Source organism: Mustela putorius, unplaced genomic scaffold (assembly GCF_011764305.1).
Source record: "Mustela putorius furo isolate JIRA1106 unplaced genomic scaffold, ASM1176430v1.1 tig00003869_pilon_pilon_pilon, whole genome shotgun sequence".
NCBI classification, from domain to species: domain Eukaryota; kingdom Metazoa; phylum Chordata; class Mammalia; order Carnivora; family Mustelidae; genus Mustela; species Mustela putorius.
The window spans coordinates 4736789-4756740 of NW_025422021.1; the positions used below are offsets into that span (position 1 = coordinate 4736789).

General features: G+C 42.9%; 1 protein-coding gene across 2 annotated transcripts in view; it reads left to right on the top strand.

Moving 5' to 3' along the window:
• Positions 1-19952, top strand: part of PDE11A (phosphodiesterase 11A) — a 427278-nt gene that overhangs the window by 373628 nt on the left and 33698 nt on the right. For both annotated transcript variants that reach the window (XM_045066809.1, XM_004768993.3), the window contains exons 16-18: positions 5449-5526; positions 11136-11199; positions 18004-18078. In XM_045066809.1, coding sequence (XP_044922744.1) covers positions 5449-5526; positions 11136-11199; positions 18004-18078 — 217 coding nt within the window. The remainder of the gene's footprint in view (positions 1-5448; positions 5527-11135; positions 11200-18003; positions 18079-19952) is intronic.

Consider the following 19952-nt stretch of genomic DNA (forward strand, 5'->3'; position numbering starts at 1 on the left):
GCATTTTTCAAAAACATCTGATAATGACAGAAAAATGTGCTAAATTATCTTAGATTATTAAAGGAGTTATAGTTTGACCATCCTTTAAAAATTAGATTACTATCTAGAACAATTTATTTTTTTAAATACAACAGGAACTCAACAAATGCTTCTGTTGCTATTCAGGCAAGACTATTCACTCATTCATCACTCAACAAATGTTTATTAAGAGCCCGCTCTTCTTACTGTTTTCAACTTCCGCTGCTACTGGCACTCAACTTAGCCACCATATTGGAAAGAAGAAAGATAATCAATGCAGAGTAAGGTATGATGACTTACAAGGCTTAACCCATTCCTATATTTTAATAGACCCTAATGAATTAACCTGCTGAAATTATTCTACAGTTAGAACAGGCCTCACGGCAGGTGGACGGAAGAAATCTTTTGCCCCATTTTGGTGTATTTCAAAGCACTTTCACATGTATTCATCCCCATGTCCCCACCCACGTGATATGGCAACTGAATAAAACATGAGAAATTCATCCACTAGCATTTATTGGTGCCTTCTTTATACACTTCTCTAGGCACTTTGTTAGTTTCTAGGGATGCACAGGCAGATAAGACATATCTCTTACCTCAGGGGCTCTACACACATGGGGATGAGAGAAAACTAGCAATTACCAGAGTGTGAGGAGCGCTATGGCCAAAGTAAATGCAGGAGCCACGCGGGCATGTGCCATCTAGCAGTTCCTTGTACCATCTCTTGGTCTGGTGATTGTGCTTGGACTGAAGGACTCTTAGGCCCTGTGTTGTCTAATCTTTGGCCATTCTCAACATTCAGGCATTCTAACCTTTCCATTTCCTGCATTTCACCATTTTATTCATATCAGCAAAAATCCAGCTTCCGACAAGTAACTTCATTCACGTTCTTATCAGTGCTAGTCTAAAGATGGGAGACAATTCACTTTCAAAATTGAATATATAACTTTTTCCTTTAGTCATAATTACTAGAGTTAACATCTGCATATTAATTTTCTATTCCTCTCAGTGCTTTGGTGCCCAAATTCCATAAATCTCTCCAGAGTCTACATTTAGCAATCAACTGCAAACCTGTCATTTGCCTCGTGAATAAGCTGTAAGAATACCAAAAGAACAGATCTCTTCCCCCTCTCCCCCCAACCCCCCCCCACACACAGCACACACACACTCCTTTCACTGCTACCTGATAATTCTGGGGCTGACATTGCAGACGATCACAATGACAATTTGTCAATTTGGCAGTAAATCCTTCCTAACGTTCATGGACTTTTAGTAGATTCGGAGCAGCGAGATGAACAGAAAGATAAAGAATATGTGCACATATATGCATGTATAGATATATAAATTTACCCCCCCCAAATGGTTTGATTAAAATAAACACAGAAATGGTGATTTCTCACTTTACAAATAAAAGGTATCTGTGCAAGATAGATTACAAACCGGAAAGATTTTTAGTGTGGTGACGGGTGACCGGTAACCAATCTTTAGAATTATTTTTGAGGGTAATTTTAGCAGTTCTGTTCAAATGATGCTTTTTTAAAGACTGCTATTTTTCTAAATGGAGCATATGTCAGGAGAGCGGGATAAAAGCCTAATAAAAACATATCTGATTATAAATGAGATTTTCCAGTAAGTTGCTTTTCACTAGCCGAGATATTTGCCATTGTCCTTGAAAACCAAGGTTCCCAGCGATCTGCTTGGGAAGTTAATGATACAGTTCCTCATGACGGAAGAGCTTCGATCTAGGGAGTATTAGGTAACTTCGTAGTTTTGTAGATGTTCCTTTTAGGAGTCCTGTGTTTTTAAAAGTGCCCCATGTCTAACAGTTTCACCTATGCTCGTGCTGTTGAGTCAATATAATCTACATACACATACACATATAGATGCTAAAAGGAGCAGCTGTGCCGGCGAATGCATTTCTCATCATCACAGTGGCTATCCCACTGTTGCTTTGTAATGATCATCACTAAGGAGGAGCTCAGAATTACGCCCCCTGGAGCCGTGAACGACCAGCTTGGCCCGGGCCATTTGCTGCTTTTGTGTGAGCATCCCTTTCTTGACGCCGGAAACACCTGTCTGGTGCCCACCGCGGGACTTGGCATCTGACACGCCCGTGGAGCATGTGCCTGCAAAGCCATTACATCTCATGAGGGCTGTGGGCCACTGCTGTCCATATCCTCTCAACACGCTGGGCTCTCTGGCCCGAGGATCCACCCACTCACGGTTTACAAAGATGATGTCAGAGGCCAGAACCGGGAGGCTGGGTGCTTAGAATCTCCCTAGATAAGCCCATAACTGCCATGGGACCTGGAAAAATCACCTCACCTACCTTCACCTTGAGTTTCCTCACCTTCGAAATGAGAGAAACAGTAGATGTTTCTCAAAGGTACCATATGCCTCTAACAGTCTATAATTATAATGAAAACACAAACATAGAAAACAAGCCACTCTATGACCCAGCAACAGTACGTAGGCATATGCCTGTGTGTGTGTGCGCACGTGCGCATGCATGGAGACAGGCAGAGAGAGAAAATGCACACAAATTCAAAAGGAGACATACACCAAGATGTTCATAGCAGCATTCTATGTAATACATAATAGCAAAACAACTGGAAATAATCTAAACCTTCGTCAGGAAAGTGAGTAAATAAACAGTGTATAGTAATACACGGAATAACCACATAGAACTATACATAACACTGTGGGTGAATCTTACAAATGCTGAGCAAGAAAACCAAGTTGTTAACATATACATACACTACAAGGACAGCATTTATAAAGTCTCAAAATATGCAGAGCAATAGTTTGCATAAATTTCCTATAAAATTAGAAGGCTCTGTACGAAGATGATTTCTACAAAACTTAGGAAATGGACATCTGGTGGTGGGAGGGAGGGAGGCAGAAGCAAGAGAGCAGAGCTGCTCAGGACCTCGAAAGGGTAGGTAAAGCTTTATCTCTAGGCTGGATGATGAAGCGGCAGATGCGTTCTCTATGTCTGATATATAATGTGTATACCTTTTAAAACATATTAAGCATGCATAAAAAATTTGTGGTGTGACCTTTGCATATCATTACTTCCAAATCCTTTTTGCAGCCTTATGAAAATGATTAAGCCCATCTCCTGATCTTTCAACATGGTTAATTTTCAGGAACTTAAAAAAATTTAAAATGCACTTTGGTTCAAACTTTAAAATATCTATTTGGCTATTTGTGTGAACAAGCATGTTGCCACGTGTATGATATACATGGTTTCACCAGTGACTAAACTTGACAAAGCTATGGTGTTCAGAAAGTCCTGTTGCCTTCGGAACTCATAGTCAAACCTTTGGACATCAGAATAAATATCAAGAAATAGACAATTTTGTCACTGGAGGAAAAATTAAATTAGTATGTTACATTTTTCTGTGCCCTACAGATTCTTCCCACCCCTTCTCAATTCACCATCCCATAGGGACAGTGGGTAATCCCTTTTGTCCCAATGCAGTGGAATCTAGTTTTGTTTTAACGCAGTGGGAAGCCTATGGCCAATTTTGGGTCCCGTTGATTTAAGACTTTGACACCAGCAACTCTAGCTATTAAAGTTTCCATAGTTGGGAAGTCTATATTTAAGGTTCTGTTCAGTTGCCCTATCACAGATTTGCATTTTTTAAAACATTCTTTTCTGGATTGAGTTAACCACCAAGGTAATATGGTCCATTTTACATCAGGGATATTACATCTCATATATTGAAAATACTCTCAGCAGATATAACAATATCAGTGGAAGGTGGGTGGGGGGGTGCTCAGACATCAGATGGGAATGATGTTCTTAAACTTCCCACAACTTGTTTTGTTGTCCTCTTGGTCTCGTGGGAATCTAGTTTTCCAGAATCTAAGGGAGCTTTGTTCCGATAGATTTTATGTTGTTTTCTTATTACGATCTCTCCAATGGCAACTGTGAATACTCCAGTACCATGAGAATTGAGGTGAAACCAGTGGCTGGAGAGTTATTGTTAAAAATGAATAGGTTGGGGGGTGGGGTTATGGACATTGGGGAGGGTATGTGCTATGGTGAGTGCTGTGAAGTGCATAAACCTGGCGATTCACAGACCTGTACCCCTGGGGATAAAAATACATTATATGTTTATTAAAAATAAAAATAAAAGAAAGCAAAAAAAATAGGTTTCTGAGGTAATCATTCTCATTCATTGATCACTGTGACAAATATTTATTGAGCTATTCCTACACATCAGGCACTGTTGTAGACTCAGGGGATCCAAGAGTGAAGAAAAAGGGGCCAGGCCCTTGCCCTCATGGAGTTTGCCTTCTCCTGATTACTTAGAATAACTCAGAGGACTGAAATGACATCAGGTGCATATGATGACAAGGATAATGATGATGGGCAAAGCTCTTTCAGAAAGACTTCCATGATGTTCCAGGACCCTCAAAGCTAAGCTCAGTGCCTTCCTCTGTGCTGCCCAGGACACCGTGGGCATATCGTCGCCACCTGGGGTACCTGATATCTCTAGGCACAGACACTACACCAAGTGCTTTGTATTTAATTCTCACAATAACCGCTATAACTGCGTGAGTTAGCAAATATGATCCCCATGTTAGAGATTTGGCAACGGAGGCTCAGAGGGTTTAAGTAACTTCCAAAAGTTGCACAGCACCTTTGAGTGCTGTGACTGAGCCACTCTTCAAAGGGTTATTTCTGACTCCACAGACCATGTGGTTAAGCACTGAAATGCTGAAATCCTTCTTTCTTTTCTTTTTTTTTTTTTTTTTTAAGATTTTATTTATTTATTTGACAGGCAGAGATCACAAGTAGGCAGAGAGGCAGGCAGAGAGAGAGGAAGGGAAGCAGGCTCCCTGCTGAGCAGAGAGCCCGATGCGGGGCTCGATCCCAAGACCCTGGGACCATGACCTGAGCCGAAGGCAGAGGCTTGAACCCACTGAGCCACCCAGGTGCCCCTGAAATCCTTATTTTCTAACCCAGAAAAAGTATTTGCCCTGAATTTACTACCGGGGAGTTTATCTTATCTCAAATCCTCATGCAGCTCAGTTATCTGTTGAACGATAAAAGAACATTCCAAAATCGTTCCAGCTTTTTATTTGTCCTTGCCTCCCGCCTCTGACTTGCAGTGCCCATCACAAGTGCTTCACAACCAGTAATCCTAAATGCGGGAACACATTGTTTTCTGTTTTATGGCTTGATAATCTCCTCTGCTGTAAATACATTCAGAAATGATTGTGGCTTTTTCTTGAAGCCTCAACATTTTTTAAAAAGTGATTTATTTTGATAGTGCTTTAGCCTCATGATTTCAAATATTAAGTTACTTGGTCCAGGTGACCTTATATTTTCCCATAAATGTGTTTATGTTGCCCCGCAGACTGAGAAATTTCATTCCAGATTTTTTTTTCTTTCTTCCTTCATTTGATTTTGTGCAGGAGGAGGACTGAATTCTTTGAACTTGTCAGTAAAGGAGACTATGATTGGAACATCAAAAACCATCGTGATATATTTCGGTAAGAAGCAGCTCTTGTTTATGTGTTTCTTCATTATTTGAAGATTTAGCCATGCATTTCCGACAGGGCTAAGGGCACACGTGTGATTTTCTTAAAGTAACAAATCTTGGCTTACATACAAAACATTCAGAGAGTAGTTGAATAATTAGAGAAAAGATAGATGGCTCGTCTTTTCGTCTTCTAATCCATTAATATTTTTGCTCCCTCTCCATAAATTTGCCTTCAGAATTAGGAAAGGGTGTTCAAATTGGTTCAGTTTCAGCAAGTTGTGACTTCCTCTTTTTCCTGGGGGAGCGAGGGTGGGGGTGGGGTGTATGTTGAGGAGAGAGTGGATTTTTGAACTTTAGAAAACAGTGTTAGCCAAAATAAAGTAGAGAATTAACTTTGGGAAGTTTTTTTAGAGACAACAGGCATTGTAGATAGAAAACCAATTGCAGCGATTTGGGTGGCAGAAATAAGGAGTCTGTTCTAGACTTTTCACCGGACTTCTTCCTAGTTGTTTAGAGAAGACAGACCACTGCACTTACGTGGCACATCTGAACACCCTGACTGGAGCCATGCCACTGGCTAGGCTCTATTCCTCTTTCTCTCACCCACCCCCTACCTCACTCACCCCCAGACCTTCTGCTGTCTTAGTCCCGTTCCAAAGCTGCTGAGTATTCCTGGGAAAGCCTGTGAGGCCTGGACAGACGCGCACTGTGTCTGTTCCACAGCCAGGTGACTTCTAGAATCACCCAGAGCAGGATCCCTGTCATGACCGGCCCATAGCTTCTATGCAAGCCTCCCCAAATCCTGTACCCCGCAACCCCCACCACCACCTCCAGCTTCCAAACCCAGGGCTGCCTGCCCTCCCTCTGCCCTTTCCTCTGCCCCTGACCTCTCTTTACTCTTTCCTGAGGACTTCTCACCAGAGGCCCTCTGTGTCTCCCCTCCTGCGGCAGTATTTCTCTCGGGGATCTTCTCGGGCCTTTTTCTTCTTCCTGTCCAGGGTGGGAGGGGACCCTTCCTCGCTTCAAAACTAGCCCTTCCCAGGTGTCCTAACTCTGTTTCTCCACCTCCCCCACCCCTGAACTTACCCTACCGATTATGTTCCTTTGGCATTTTTAAAATCTGGTTTTTTCCCCCTCGTGGCCATTCCAGGCATAAAAATATGCTCCTATCTCCTCAGGCAAAAAATAATCATCGCTAAAATCTGCCCTCTTCTCAAGGTCCAGTCATATTCCCCTTCTTAACCTTCAGTCCCACACTTGACTCACATGCCTCCTAACTTCTTGCAAGGCAGTGTTTCTTTTCAAATAATTTTTAGTTTCACAAGTAATTATAGGAATATATTTTTCTATAATAAATGAAAACATGACAGAGGAGCCCCCAGACCTCCCTGGAACTTCACTCCCCATTCCCATACCTACACACAGATATACACTCTGTTATCAACTTCTATCGTTCCCAAACACTTCCAAAGCATTTATATATGTATATAGTCTAAGGAAAAATGCTGTTGAGTATGGACTTGTCTGTTTTAACATAAGTTATGCATTAATATATCAATCAGAACTGGCTTGTTCGCTCAACCATATGCCTTGGAAGTTCTTCCATGTCCATACCTCATCAGCTTTTCCTATTGCACAGATAGGAAGTACGGATTGACCACAGAGTAGCTAGCCGTTCAGTCTAGGAAATGGGACTTCTGCCCAGGACCTATTTTCAAGATTCCTCTCTTGATCTTCAGCCTCCTGCTGGCTTTAACTACCACCTTTTCTCACCTCCCAAGGATCAAATGCTAGGGCCCTTGTACTCTTCCCGATCTCATCACAGCCCCTAATTGCTTTGGCTTTTCTGTTTTGAAGCTCTCCGGGGCCTTGGAGTCTGCTGAGCCTTGCGCTTCCAGATTTTCTACTCTCTTTTGATGCTTGCTTCTCCTCTTCAGCCTTCTTCAGCCCTTCCCCTCTCCACTCCGCAACCCCCCCAGATGTAAGGACCTCCCAGGACCTATTTTCAAGATTCCTCTCTTGATCTTCAGCCTCCTGCTGGCTTTAACTACCACCTTTTCTCACGGACTCCTGCCCCCTCTCTCCAGCCTGGCCTCTCTTCTAAGCACAACTCTTAAAATGCCAGCACTCATTCCACATCTCCACCCAGGTGTTTTCTGCATAGTTTTTCAAATGTTCTTTTGACAGGGAACCCCACATGGAAGAAAAATCTAATTTTGAAGGAGACTGTGTAAAAGAGAGGTGCTCCAGGAGCTCTCTACTGCGCCCCCCCCCCTTTGACTTCCCTCCCCCATTTCATGGTTAGACTCTGACCACAGTGCACGGAGGGGCGGGGGGGGGCGGGCTCCAGGGACCACCCTCTTAGAGAACTTGAAAATAGCAATAAAACCAACAAAGAGTGTGCCTGCTTTTGATCATCACCACGTGCCTGCAGTCTAAACAATGTCAACGATGAGTTATGTTCCCCCTCCCCCCGCCCGAGAAAAATCTTGCGTTGGTAGAAGTCCTAAACAATTGCTGCGATTTCTGTTGAGTATCGACATAATTGATATAAAGCTTCAGATGAGCACAGGATTACTTATCCTTTAGTTGGACGCGTGTGACCCCTGTAGGTTCACTGCAAGAGTGCGCGGGGGCCCGTCAGCCGCTGACACGCGTGGGCGCCGAGCACACTCCCGGCTAAGTTCCTCAGGCTTCCGAGCCTTGGGCGCGGGCTCCGCGGCTAGTTGGGGTCTTGGGCCCTACGGAGCGTCACATTCCTGCTTTCAGACAGTGTGTCCGGAAGAAACAATCATGGAACGGTAGCGGCGAGGACGAAGAAGCACAGCTTGACTTACTTCACTTCTGTCACTTGGTGTTGCCCGTTAGGACCATTATATGTGTTTTAAAGAAATTAAAAACCATGACACAGAGAGCAAAGCGCAAAGTGCGCTTTTTTGTTTGGTGAGCGCCAAATTCAGTTCATGCGTGAACTGTTTTACTATGAATCTGTTTTTTACATGTGGATTCATTTTCATTGCTCATTGTTTTAAAACTGGAGAACCAATCAAGAAAATAACGGCTAACACGAGATTGTTGTTGAAATGACATGGCATATGAAGGAGAAGTGCGATAAAAGCATCAGAAACTCCAGGTGCAAGCCCTCCCCCCCCACCCCCACCAACCCCCATCCCCTCTACCATGCCAACTCCCCACCCCCACCACAGAGCTGGCTGTGCCCTCCATGCTCCTGACCATTCATTCCAGCCTACACCCACCCCACCCCCACACCACAGACTGGACTAGAATTATGGGGACCTCAAGAGTAACTTCTTCCTCCCTCCTCTCTGACTCTAGAAAAGACCTTACAATTTTTCTAGAGGCTTGATCTAAAAGAATAACTTCTGAAATAATAAGAAAGTAACTACTCATTCACCCTCTTTGGTTCTTCCTTTGGAATCTCTCAGCCTTCTCCTTGCCTTTGCATTCTCCTGCGCTTCCTTGTTTTAGACCCTTATCAACTGATACTGTCCAATTGGTCTCCCTGCTTCCCTTCTTGGTTTCTACAAACTCTTACCCCACCCACCACCTAAAGTTCTGCCAGTAAGGTCTAACTAGGTTGTCTCTGAGCCCCCAACCTTAACAGACTCCCCTGTGCCAGTTGGATAAAGGTTTCAAACTCCCCCACCCCATCCTTCCCCACAGCCTTTTTCTGTCTTCATTCTCAGAATGGACTTCCTGCTCCACTGTAGGGAAAGAGAGACCCTTCAGTCAGACCCTGTGGATTCCGACTCCAGCTTTGATACACCCTCACTATGTAACCTCTGGCAAACTTTCTAACCTGTCTGATCAAGGAATGCAAAACACTATTTACTTTGTAAAGTAATAGTATCCCTACCTCATCTAGAGACTCCGTAACTTACTCTGTAGTGCTTGCTGTATTAATGGTCCTTATTAGAATGATCACTACCTAAGCACCTAGACAGATGCTCAATACACTTGTTGATTGGCTGATTAATGGTGATATGAATTTGAGAAGTAAGCCTTGAATTATCAAGCAGATGGAAGCTAAGTCTTGTCCAAGTTAATGGTATCAGTAGGCAACCTCATAGAGATTCTCTCCTGTCTGGGAGAGAAACTGCAAAGTTCAGTGCATTACCTACAGTCTTGTCTCCCTCTGATACCAGCAGAACCTAAAAGGAGAAGCACCTGAATGTAGCAAGATGGGGTCTGTCTTAAGCTTTGTCTTAAACACAGAATCCTGAATCCTTACTCACTTTGGGAAAGTTACTTAATCTCTCCGTGCTTCCATTTACCTCTCTGGAAAATGGGAATAATGGTCCCTTCCTCTGAGGGTTCCAAAGATTCATTTAGTTAGTAGTTAGTGGGTCGGTGCTTAGTATGGCACAAGCAGAGTGCTTGTCACGGGAGCTCAAATCTGAAGAGTGCACCTCTGCATTGCTCCTCGCAGTGCTTAGCACAGGGGGGCTTGGGGTTAGATGCTGCCCAACTCCTGGAGGGGGCTGCTGAGGCCAGTGTGTCTGGTGGTGCTTTGAATGACCCATTGTTACCTGCCACTCTGCCAGGTTCCCTGGAGTGGTTTCCTGGGGGAAGTTACACAAACCCCACTACCATCGCGCTCTGCCATCTGGGAGGCAGACATGTTTCCAAGGCATTCGAGTCTGGCGGGTTATGAAATGTTAACACCCGGCATCAGGACAGTCCCCTGACCTCTAACAACACACCCCTTTCTTCCAAAAGGAGCCGACCGAGATGTGGTCTCTTGCCTCCAATCCTTCATCGCTTTTCATCATGTACTGCTGGCTTCAGTACAAAGAAAGCAAGTTTCGGACAAAGGGTGCGCCTTGTTTTTCCCACCTCCCCACCACATCAGATGATAAGCACCAGAGCTACCCACAATTTAAATTGTTCACTGTGTTTCTATATCCGTGGTTCAGGGTGAATTCTAGTTAAAGCCAGTAGAATTCTGCCCCTCAAAGGTCTGGTTCAGATCTTCCCGTGCTTTCTTAGCTGCTCGAATGAATGAAAGCTGCAGCGGAATATGTTTCTTTTTCATAAGGCTTATAAAACATGGTTGCAGCCAGGTAATAAACTGGAGTGAAACAGTGTGGCTCTCCCAGTAAATCTCAGCTCGCAGAGCAGGTGGAAATGAACGGGCTCCTATGGTGGCGGGTGCCTTACCTCTTTGCTATATATAGGTTTCCGTCCATTCCCATCAATCAGCCATAAGTTGGTGAAGATTTGTCAGCTATGTATCTGGTATTATATGCTGATTCCCTTGCCACTAGTTAAAAATAAGACGTGTTGTCCATTAAGGATTTTTTAAAGTAGCGCTTGCTTAGCTCAGGTATAGAGCAAGCAGTGCTTTTCCTCCCTTGATCCGCCGCCACAGACATAACAAAAGGGAAGCCTAGGCTGTGTGTGAGCTTTGTCCTAAGCAGTGGCCGCATGATGGAGATGCTAAACATGGGGACTGTAAACAGTGCTCCCCTTGTTGAGGGAAAGACGTGTGCAAGCGTTGGATTGGTCCCGTTTTATTTATTTATGTATCTAGGACGGGTTTGTTTAGGAATGCAACAAAAGATTATTCAGGCTGTTTTGTTTGGTTCTGTTTTTCAGATCAATGTTAATGACAGCCTGTGACCTTGGAGCCGTGACCAAACCGTGGGAGATCTCAAGACAGGCAAGTGGTGATTAATGGCAGGGCCTGGCAAAGGAGGGACTGGGGGTGGTGGTGGGGGCAATATTCCCAGAGCCCCAACTCCTGGGCACTGAAGCCCTAGTCAATTTGCATCAGTATTAACATGGTGTAAAAAATAGCAGGAGGCTCGGGCCAGACATACTTTATTGCACGGTCGTTCTCTAACGTGCTTCCACTGAGTGTTAATGTGCCTGATTCTCTAAGATTTTTTTAACATTCTAAATCCAGATAATGCATTGACCATGCCCTAAGGCAAGAGTTTCAAAAGTAGCATTTTAAAATAGGTAATCATGTTTTAGCACAAGGTCTGCCTTTTTCTCATCTTAAGAAAAGAGAGAGAAAAAAGAAACCAAGGAGGTCAAAAGGAAATTTTATTTTTCTTTTTAAAGACTATTTAGAGATCATATCACGTTGGCCAAAGTGAATAATCCACATTTAATTTGTACCAAAAAAAATCATACCTTTACTACCTATGTGGTTTCACTGCCAAACGTTTCAGTTTAGATCAAGAATAGTTTTCAAGCCAGTAACCACACAGTTTAAGATCCTTGGTTCCTGATCGTATTTAGAGATTAATATCTTTTAATTTTATGAGGCACCTACTGTGTGGCGTCTAAAATAGTGACTTGGTATCTTAAGTCTCAACATTTTAAGGAAAATAAAATAGATTTCGTATAACAAGAAATAACTAATATTTATTGACTGAATGTCTAATACCCAATTATCTAATTTCAAAACCCCTCCTCCCCGCCTTTGATTTAGGTACAGTTACTCCAGTAGGCTGAATAACAACCCAAAGATAGCAGATTCTCATTTCTAGAACCTGTAAACATTGCCTTAGAAGGAAAAGGGGTCTTTGCAGATGTGCTGAAGTTAAAGACTTCAATGACAATCGTTATCATTGTCATTATCCTGGATTATCCAGCTGGGCCCGGATGCAGGGAGATTACACATTCAGAAGAGGAGAAGGGGATGTGAAGACAAGGCAGAGAGAGGAGCGATGTGGCCACAGGTAAAGGAAATGTGACAGCCACAAGAACATGGCAAGGACAGAGAACAGATTTTCCCCTAGAGGTTCCCAAGCAAAGATGGCCCTGGCAACACCTTGATTTCTGTCTAGTGAACTGATGTTGAGCTACTGATCTCCAGAACTAGGAGAGAATAGATTCCTGTTTTGTTTTGCTGGTTTTTTTTTTTTTTAAGATTTTATCTATTATGGGGCGCCTAGGTGGCTCAGTGGGTTAAAGCCTCTGCCTTCGGCTCAGGTCATGATCCCAGGGTGCTGGGACCGAACCCCGCATCAGGCTCTCTGCTCAGCAGGGAGCCTGCTTCCTCCTCTCTCTCTGCCTGCCTCTCTGCCTACTTGTAATCTCTGCCTGTCAAATAAATAAATAAATAATCTTAAAAAAAAAAAAAAGATATTTTATCTATTATTTGACAGAGAGACAGAGAAAGCACAAGCAGGGGGAGCAGGAGAGTGAGAGGGAGAAGCAGACTGCCCCCTGAGCAGGGAGCCCAACATGGAGCTCAATCCCAGGAACCTGGCATCATGGCCTGAGCCCAAAGCAGACACTTAATCAACTGAACCACCCAGGCATCCCAGTTCTTGTTGTTTCAAGCCACCAAGTTTGTGCTCATTCCTGGCAACTCAGAAAAACTAATACAGTTAATACCCCTATTTCACAAATAGGAAAAGTGAAGCCTAGAAAGGATAGCTGGAGGTGACATAGCTAGTGAGCAGTATGGCTAGGTATTCAAATCCTAGCAGATTAGGCTCCAAAGCCGTCATTCTTGACAGAGCCTTACACTGTCTCACACCAGATATGTCAATCAGCATTTTTAAATGATGCCAGTGTGTCAGCAAAATAAGCTGTTATCCCTCAGCCTCAGTGGCTTAAAACAACGCACTACTCATGAACGTGTGCTTCCAGGGTCAGCTGGTCCTATTCCTCATTTTGGACTGGGGCGGAAAGAGCAGTTACCGTCTGGATCAGTCCAACAGAGGCCCTAGACTGCCATGCACTGGCAAGAAATTCATCAAAACTTGTCAGAAGCCCCTACTCAACCAGGAAGTATGATCCTTTTCTATGCCCAGAATGTAGAAAGCCAGAAATAGTTAATGAATATGTGACTACCACAGTTTGCCCTTTTAATCACCAAAAGTGTGATTCTCTCTCTTCCTGCAGGCAAAATATACTCAGCCTTTCCCAAGGGAAATGACCCAAATGTCCCACTAGTCATGGTATCAAGCTTAAAGGCCAGGATCTCTGGGAGATCATCCCAGTCTCTATATCAGGTCTGGATTTAAAGTCCTACACACACCCCAAACACAGCATCTGACATACACCCAAACAATGAAATACTCATTAGAATACTCCCATTCAGAAAGGAAAGAGATGGCCAACATTTGACAGTTAGGGGGCCATAGTAATTCCAAAATCCCACTGGGCAGTCATTGTGAGGCTGTCCATTCTGCAGTAGGCTCTGGTTCTCTGCGAGATGCTCCCCAACCATCATAATTCATGACCTCTAGATCTATCCCAGGAAACTATCCTTTTCCGTTGACCTCCTTGGCTATCTCCAAAGGTCAGGCAGTTTTCCAACCTGTTTCCCACCCAAAGAAAGTTGAGGACCCAAGGCCTGTTTTAGGTTTTAAGAAGTCACTCTCTTATGGGGGTTATGGCATCAAACTCTCTTGACCATTTAGTCAGTTTCTTGTCTTTGTTTCTAGTCATTTCCATTTGCCAATAACCACATCCACAGTTCTATTCTAGACAGACTTCTTAGATCTGCTCTCTTTGCTTCCTTGTTTGCAAGAACAAAGAAAAATAACGTATGTACTTCTTTCTTTCTCCTCCATGACCCAATTCCTAGCAGTCAGGGCCTAACAAGTGCCAGTAAGAGAATCATGTAGTAAAATCACTTCTTTGGGCCAGTTTGTACAACTGAAGGGATATCCTCTGCACCACCTGATTCATTCAGAGTTCTTAAGTATGACTGTACTGACCGTACCTTTGATTTTTGTTTCAAGGCTGAGTTGTTTGTTTGCTTGCTTGCTTTAAGATTTTATTTTTAAGTCATCCCTACACCCAGCATGAGGCTTGAACTCAGAATCCCAAGATCAAGAGTCACATGCTCTACCCACAAGGCTGAGTCTTGATCAGCCTTTGTCGTTGAAAACATACCTTAATTTTTATTTTTACAGTTTGGGATTAAAAAGCAGCTTTATCTTTCATCCCTGAAGATGAAGACTCTGAATTTGTGACTCTCTCTCTTCTTTTCATTCCTGAAGATAAACCTGCCCATCCTTTTCTGAGCCCACTTCTTATAATACTTAGCAAAACATAGTCAAGAGCAATCATCACATGCTACTAACATTCGTTCCCCATTCTCTTTCCCTAAGGCTGTGAATTCATTAGATACATTATTTGCTTTACTTCAGTGAGAATTGTACAAAATCTGTTGCCGCTGTGGAACGTGTGCCATCACCCTCACAGCCTCCGACAATGCTTCTTCACTGTCCGACACCTGAACCCCACGCTGATGCCACATAGGGTCTTCTTCTTTTTCTTCCTTCTTACTGTCTTTTTGTTTTAACAGCAGCACCTCATTTCCATGCTGATTGCTGTGTTAGTCAAAACTAGGGTAGGCTATGCTGCAGTGACATGTATGGTCTCAAATCTCAGTTGCTTAACTCCAAGAAAAGCTCATTTCTTTGCTCCTGTCACAGTCCAGTTTAGATGGGGAGGTTTTCCTACAAAGGTCTCCTCCAAGAAACAGTTCTCCTCCAGCCGAGCCTCGGCTTTTATCTTACTGTGACACATCTGAAGTTATGTAAAGCAGACTAAGTGGGAAGAATTTGCACGGCTGCGTAGCTTATTTCTACATCGTTGCCCACTTTCCGCTGCCCCGGTGTGCGATGGCTCCCCTACAGTAAAAGTTGGGGAACAGAGAAGAAGTAGGTATCTTCCAGGTACTGGGGAAAAGTGTAATAGCGGGGGTGGCCACTGTGACTGGGATGGAGGGAAGCGGAGGAGTGCAGAGTGGGAGGAAGTTTAGGGGACCGGGAAGGAACGAAGCAGCAGAGTGGAATGAGGTACGGTATGCCAGGCCTCTCAGAAACCCCAGCGAAATGCATGTCAGCAACTAAAGGAGCAGTAGCCCACTTGGGAGCAGGAAAAAGGCAGGAGAAAGTCCTTAGAAGGAAAAAGAGTTTCTGCATTGGTATTTTAGACCAACCTGGGAGGCTTGGTCTAAAATACCAAGCCTCCCTTGGTATAATACCAAGCCTTCCTTGGCTACTTGAAGGTGGTCTTCTTGGTCACTGACGTAAATAATATTTTATTTTTAGGATGCGAAGTTCTGCTGATAAGAGCAGAGACCCAAGAGTTCAGGGAAATAAAACACAAAACCATGTTTTTCCAGACATCTCCATCAGAAATCTTGTTACAACTCTAAACTAGAGATCTCATTTGTGTTTGTCTCCAAATCGAGTAGGTTAAAGTGTTTTCAAAAACATACTCACTTCTATGATTTTACGAAATATTTGAACAAAAACAATGGAAACTTCTTTTAAAAATATAGATATATTTCTAATTTCCAAGATGTTGATTTTTTTAACATTTCCTTGCAAAGTGTTTTGTTTTCTTTTTTTTAAACTGGTGTCTATTCCAACCCTCCTTCCTCACACACATGTGGGTTTCCCCAGTGATCCCCCAAGGTCTGATTAGCATCTCAATTTCCTTCTTTAATAAAAAATTCAATCAGGAGCTACTTAATGTTCCTGATTGGGTTTTTAAGTACAAATGAAACAGTGGTACAAGTTGAGCCGTTAAAAAGCACAGGGAAGATAGCCAGGACCACTTTAGAAAGATCGAGGACAGGATTTTGTTTTAATTTCTTTGCTTTCCAGAGGCTATGGACCTATGCAGGACTCCTACCTTGGGGTGATCTGATGTGCACATACATTTGTATTCTTTAGTGCAAAAGACCCACCTCAGAGCAATCTGAGGTAGTGTTCTGGGAGCTGAATAAATGAGGCCAGGCCCTTAGGGGACTATTTCTTCTTTCAGGAAGGCCGGAGACAGAGCGAGAGGTCTAGAGTGCTAATGGGAAAGGTAGTGGCAGAGACTAGAGACAGAGAAGGGAATAGGGCCCTAGAAAAACTGAGCCAGCTCTACTAGTTTTATGCTATTGAATTTTCAGAAGGTACCCATATTCCTTATTAGAAATGTTTAAAATCTGAACTGACTAGATTTTCTATTTCTTTATAAATGAGCTACATACTTGCTAATCTCAGGGCAGGGGTTTGTGGGGAGTGTGTGAGAGAGAGATACAGAGAGACAGAGACGGAAAGAGATGTTTTTATGGTTTGTTTTGTTTTTTTAAAGATTTTATTTATTTATTTGACAGAGAGAGAGGGAACACAAGCAGGGGGAATGGGAGAGGAAGAAGCAGGCTTCCCAGTGAGCAGGGAGCCCCATGCAGGGCTCGATCCTGGGACCCTGGGATCATGACCTCAGCCAAAGGCAAAGGCACACTTAATGACTGAGCCACCCAGGGAACCCCTGTTTTTATGCTTTCTCAATGGTTATGATTTATGGTTGGCAGAATCTCTTGAGATATACAGTTAGGTAAATTATCTTGATCCTATCCACTTGACTGAACTAAAACCCATTTTAGTCTTTTCCAGACCTTAAAACATCATCTTTGTAAGAGCCTGGAATAGAGGAAAAACTAGTCTGGGGATCCAAATCTTCTTGCCATCGAGTTTTCTAGGATTTTTTTTTTTCCCCTGCTCTTTCAAATTTTCTAAATCCAGCTAGTTCATCTCAGAGATTTCCAAGATGCACTCTATAGTGTTGTTGAAAATACTTGTTGAACACTTACCTGACGTATCATTATGCTTTCCATAAATGATCATTGGAAGCACGGGGCTTGGAGAAGCTTCTCTTTAGCTTAACAGTGATCAATGAGCAACGTCAGATCAACCAGGCTAACTGGTGAAAAGTGGAAAAATAGAAGTCCTTACTTTGGAAAAATCTACCCATTCAGGGTAGAACCACCAATTCCATTGTGTTTGTACCAACTGGAACCTACCATCAATGAACACTTATGTACCTAGATTAAGACAGTCTGAAGACCAGAACAACATTTTTCAAACTGCATCATGACACACTGCAGAAAAACCTGGGTTGAACAGTCACTCTGGCATTAGTCCTGCCCTTGGCTGATTGCTCCAGTAAGAAGCAGAGGTGGTCCTGGGGTTATCTTTCTCCAGAGTGCATGCAATTATCAGTAGTAAGGCAGTAAAGAGTCTGGGGGTGGCAAATGAAACTAAGCTAAGATAAATATATGCAACAAAGTGAAGAATCTATGTAGAAACAACAAAAAGTTGGCTAAATTATTATTACAAGTATATCATATTATAAAAACAAAAAATATTATTAGGCATTATTTGTTTCATTTTTCTGCAGTCGGAACATTTCCTCCTTTGAAGGTGGCAACCCAGTGCCTCATCCTGAATATACAATCTGTACCCTCCGAGATCGTCTACTAGCATGCATCTCAAAATGCCTTGTACAAGTTCTTCTGATTAGAAGGAAATCAGTTTCATTGATTAAAGTCTGTAATACCTTGAACCAGAAAATGTTAATGTATTTCTTTAAAAGCTTTTTAAATGATTTTCTGAGTTGAAGATCATCATCATACACAGAGGGCAGAAATTACTTCTGAGTTTTATGTTATATCACACATAACCATAAATTAAATATTTATGTGTTTCAGGTGGCTGAACTTGTAACCAGTGAGTTCTTTGAACAAGGAGATCGGGAGAGAGCAGAGCTCAAACTCACTCCTTCAGTAAGTTCATCCTTCTAACATGACACATTTACCCTTTGGAACAACATTTTCAAAAGTAACTCCAAATCACAACTTGAAAGTGGGAAGGACTGAAATTGGATTTAAGGAAACACTCCTGAAAGTTTAAAACTTTAATTAAACTGAGTTCTAAACACTCTTATTCCCAGGTTTCTGATTAAGAGTGGTGAGCTACTTAAGTTTTTCCTGAGCTCCCACAGTGGGCCAAGTAGGCATGAAGGAGGAGGCACAGAGTGACATTTGAGGAGCTCAAAGCCCAGTCCTGGCATTTCATATGCGGTCAGTAGCCACTTCGGATTAAGAATATAGACAAAAGTCAAAGGCAAGCTGTCCAGCCTCGGGCAGCAAGACTGGACAGCCATAGTGATAACGGATGTTCTGGATTTTATTTTCCAATTTCAGACATTCCAAAATCCCAAACCCAAATCATTTCAAGTCTCTTTCTTTTCTTTGTTTGCAAAATGAAAAGTTTCACTTGGGGACCTCTCAGGTCTGTTGACTAAAATGCCATTTTCAATGGAATCATCCATTCGATTATTATTTGAAAAAGCTTACTTGTAGGCTCAGGATGATGGTGTTTTTACTCAAATAAGACAAAAGACCTAAATGCTTCCATCACCACCCACAATGAGGGGGTGGCCTCTTTATTCATAATGAAGGGTTAGTTAAAAACATATCACCCAACAACTCAAGGAATGACGCAAAGTGTTGGAAAGCCAGCCCAACTCAGTAGATTGAGTGCAGCTCAAGGAACGTGTCCCTTGTCAAGAGTGTCTGTTTCTGAGGTTTCAAGCCAACTGACTTTTGAACATTTCGAGTTATTTATAAGATCTTCAAGTTTTCAAGGAAAGGCACCAGAACTAGCTTCTAGTTAAACAATGTCACCTGCTTAAAGTCAAACCTCAGAGCCTTACAAATGTTGACTACTCCCAATCGGTTGCTTACTTATGAAAGGTCGGAAGACTACATTGGTTAGAACCCTCACCCAGTATTTTAGTTTCCAAAGCGACATCTATTGATACTGTTTCCAAAACCTCCCTTTCCTCTTTTTTGGTGGTATCACCAGATTTGGTTATAAAAATAAAGACACTAGATTGGGATACATCATTAATGTGTAAAACCTCATACAACCCCTATTTCTCTCAGCTACATACCTATCTTTCAAATTAAATCTTTCCTCCACTTAAAAAGAACTGTTTCACAGGCATCCTCTGAAGGGTTTATAATGCAGCAATACCACAGGTCATTTAATTAAATGAAAAAAAAGCTGAGTCAGTTGCCAGCATTGGTGAGCTGGCAGGCGCAGTGACGCAGCACTAAGGAGCCTTTGTCTGGAGGCTCAGGTAAGGCTTTCTCCGAAGACGTAAATGAATTTTGCAGTGGAAGCATAGCACTAAATGCTACTCTCTCCTCACAAAAGCCTACTTAACATTGTGTTGACAGTCTCTGGGCTGCTATGGCAGGGCTATTTCTCATTAGCCCTTTTCCAGAGATGTTTGGAAATGCATGCACCCAGAGGTGACACCAGCTGTGTCTGTTAGTATTTGATATTTAGGAAGAAAATTGTCTGGGAGACCCCATTAGGTGTCACGGTCCTAAAGGTCATTAAAGTAACCAAAGGGTTAATAGTGGAAGCAGTGAGTCCATTAATAAAACATGCTTGAGCACCTCCAGGTAACCAGCTTGAAGCTGGGCACTGTGTATCCAGCCATGAGCAAGGCTCCATCTTCCGCTCTTCCCCAAAGCTTATCAACGGATGGGAAATAGAGATATTGAGTAAATAATCACTCGGGGCACCTGGGGGGGTCAGGTGGTTATGCGTCTGCATTCGACTTAGGTCATGATCCCAGGGTCCT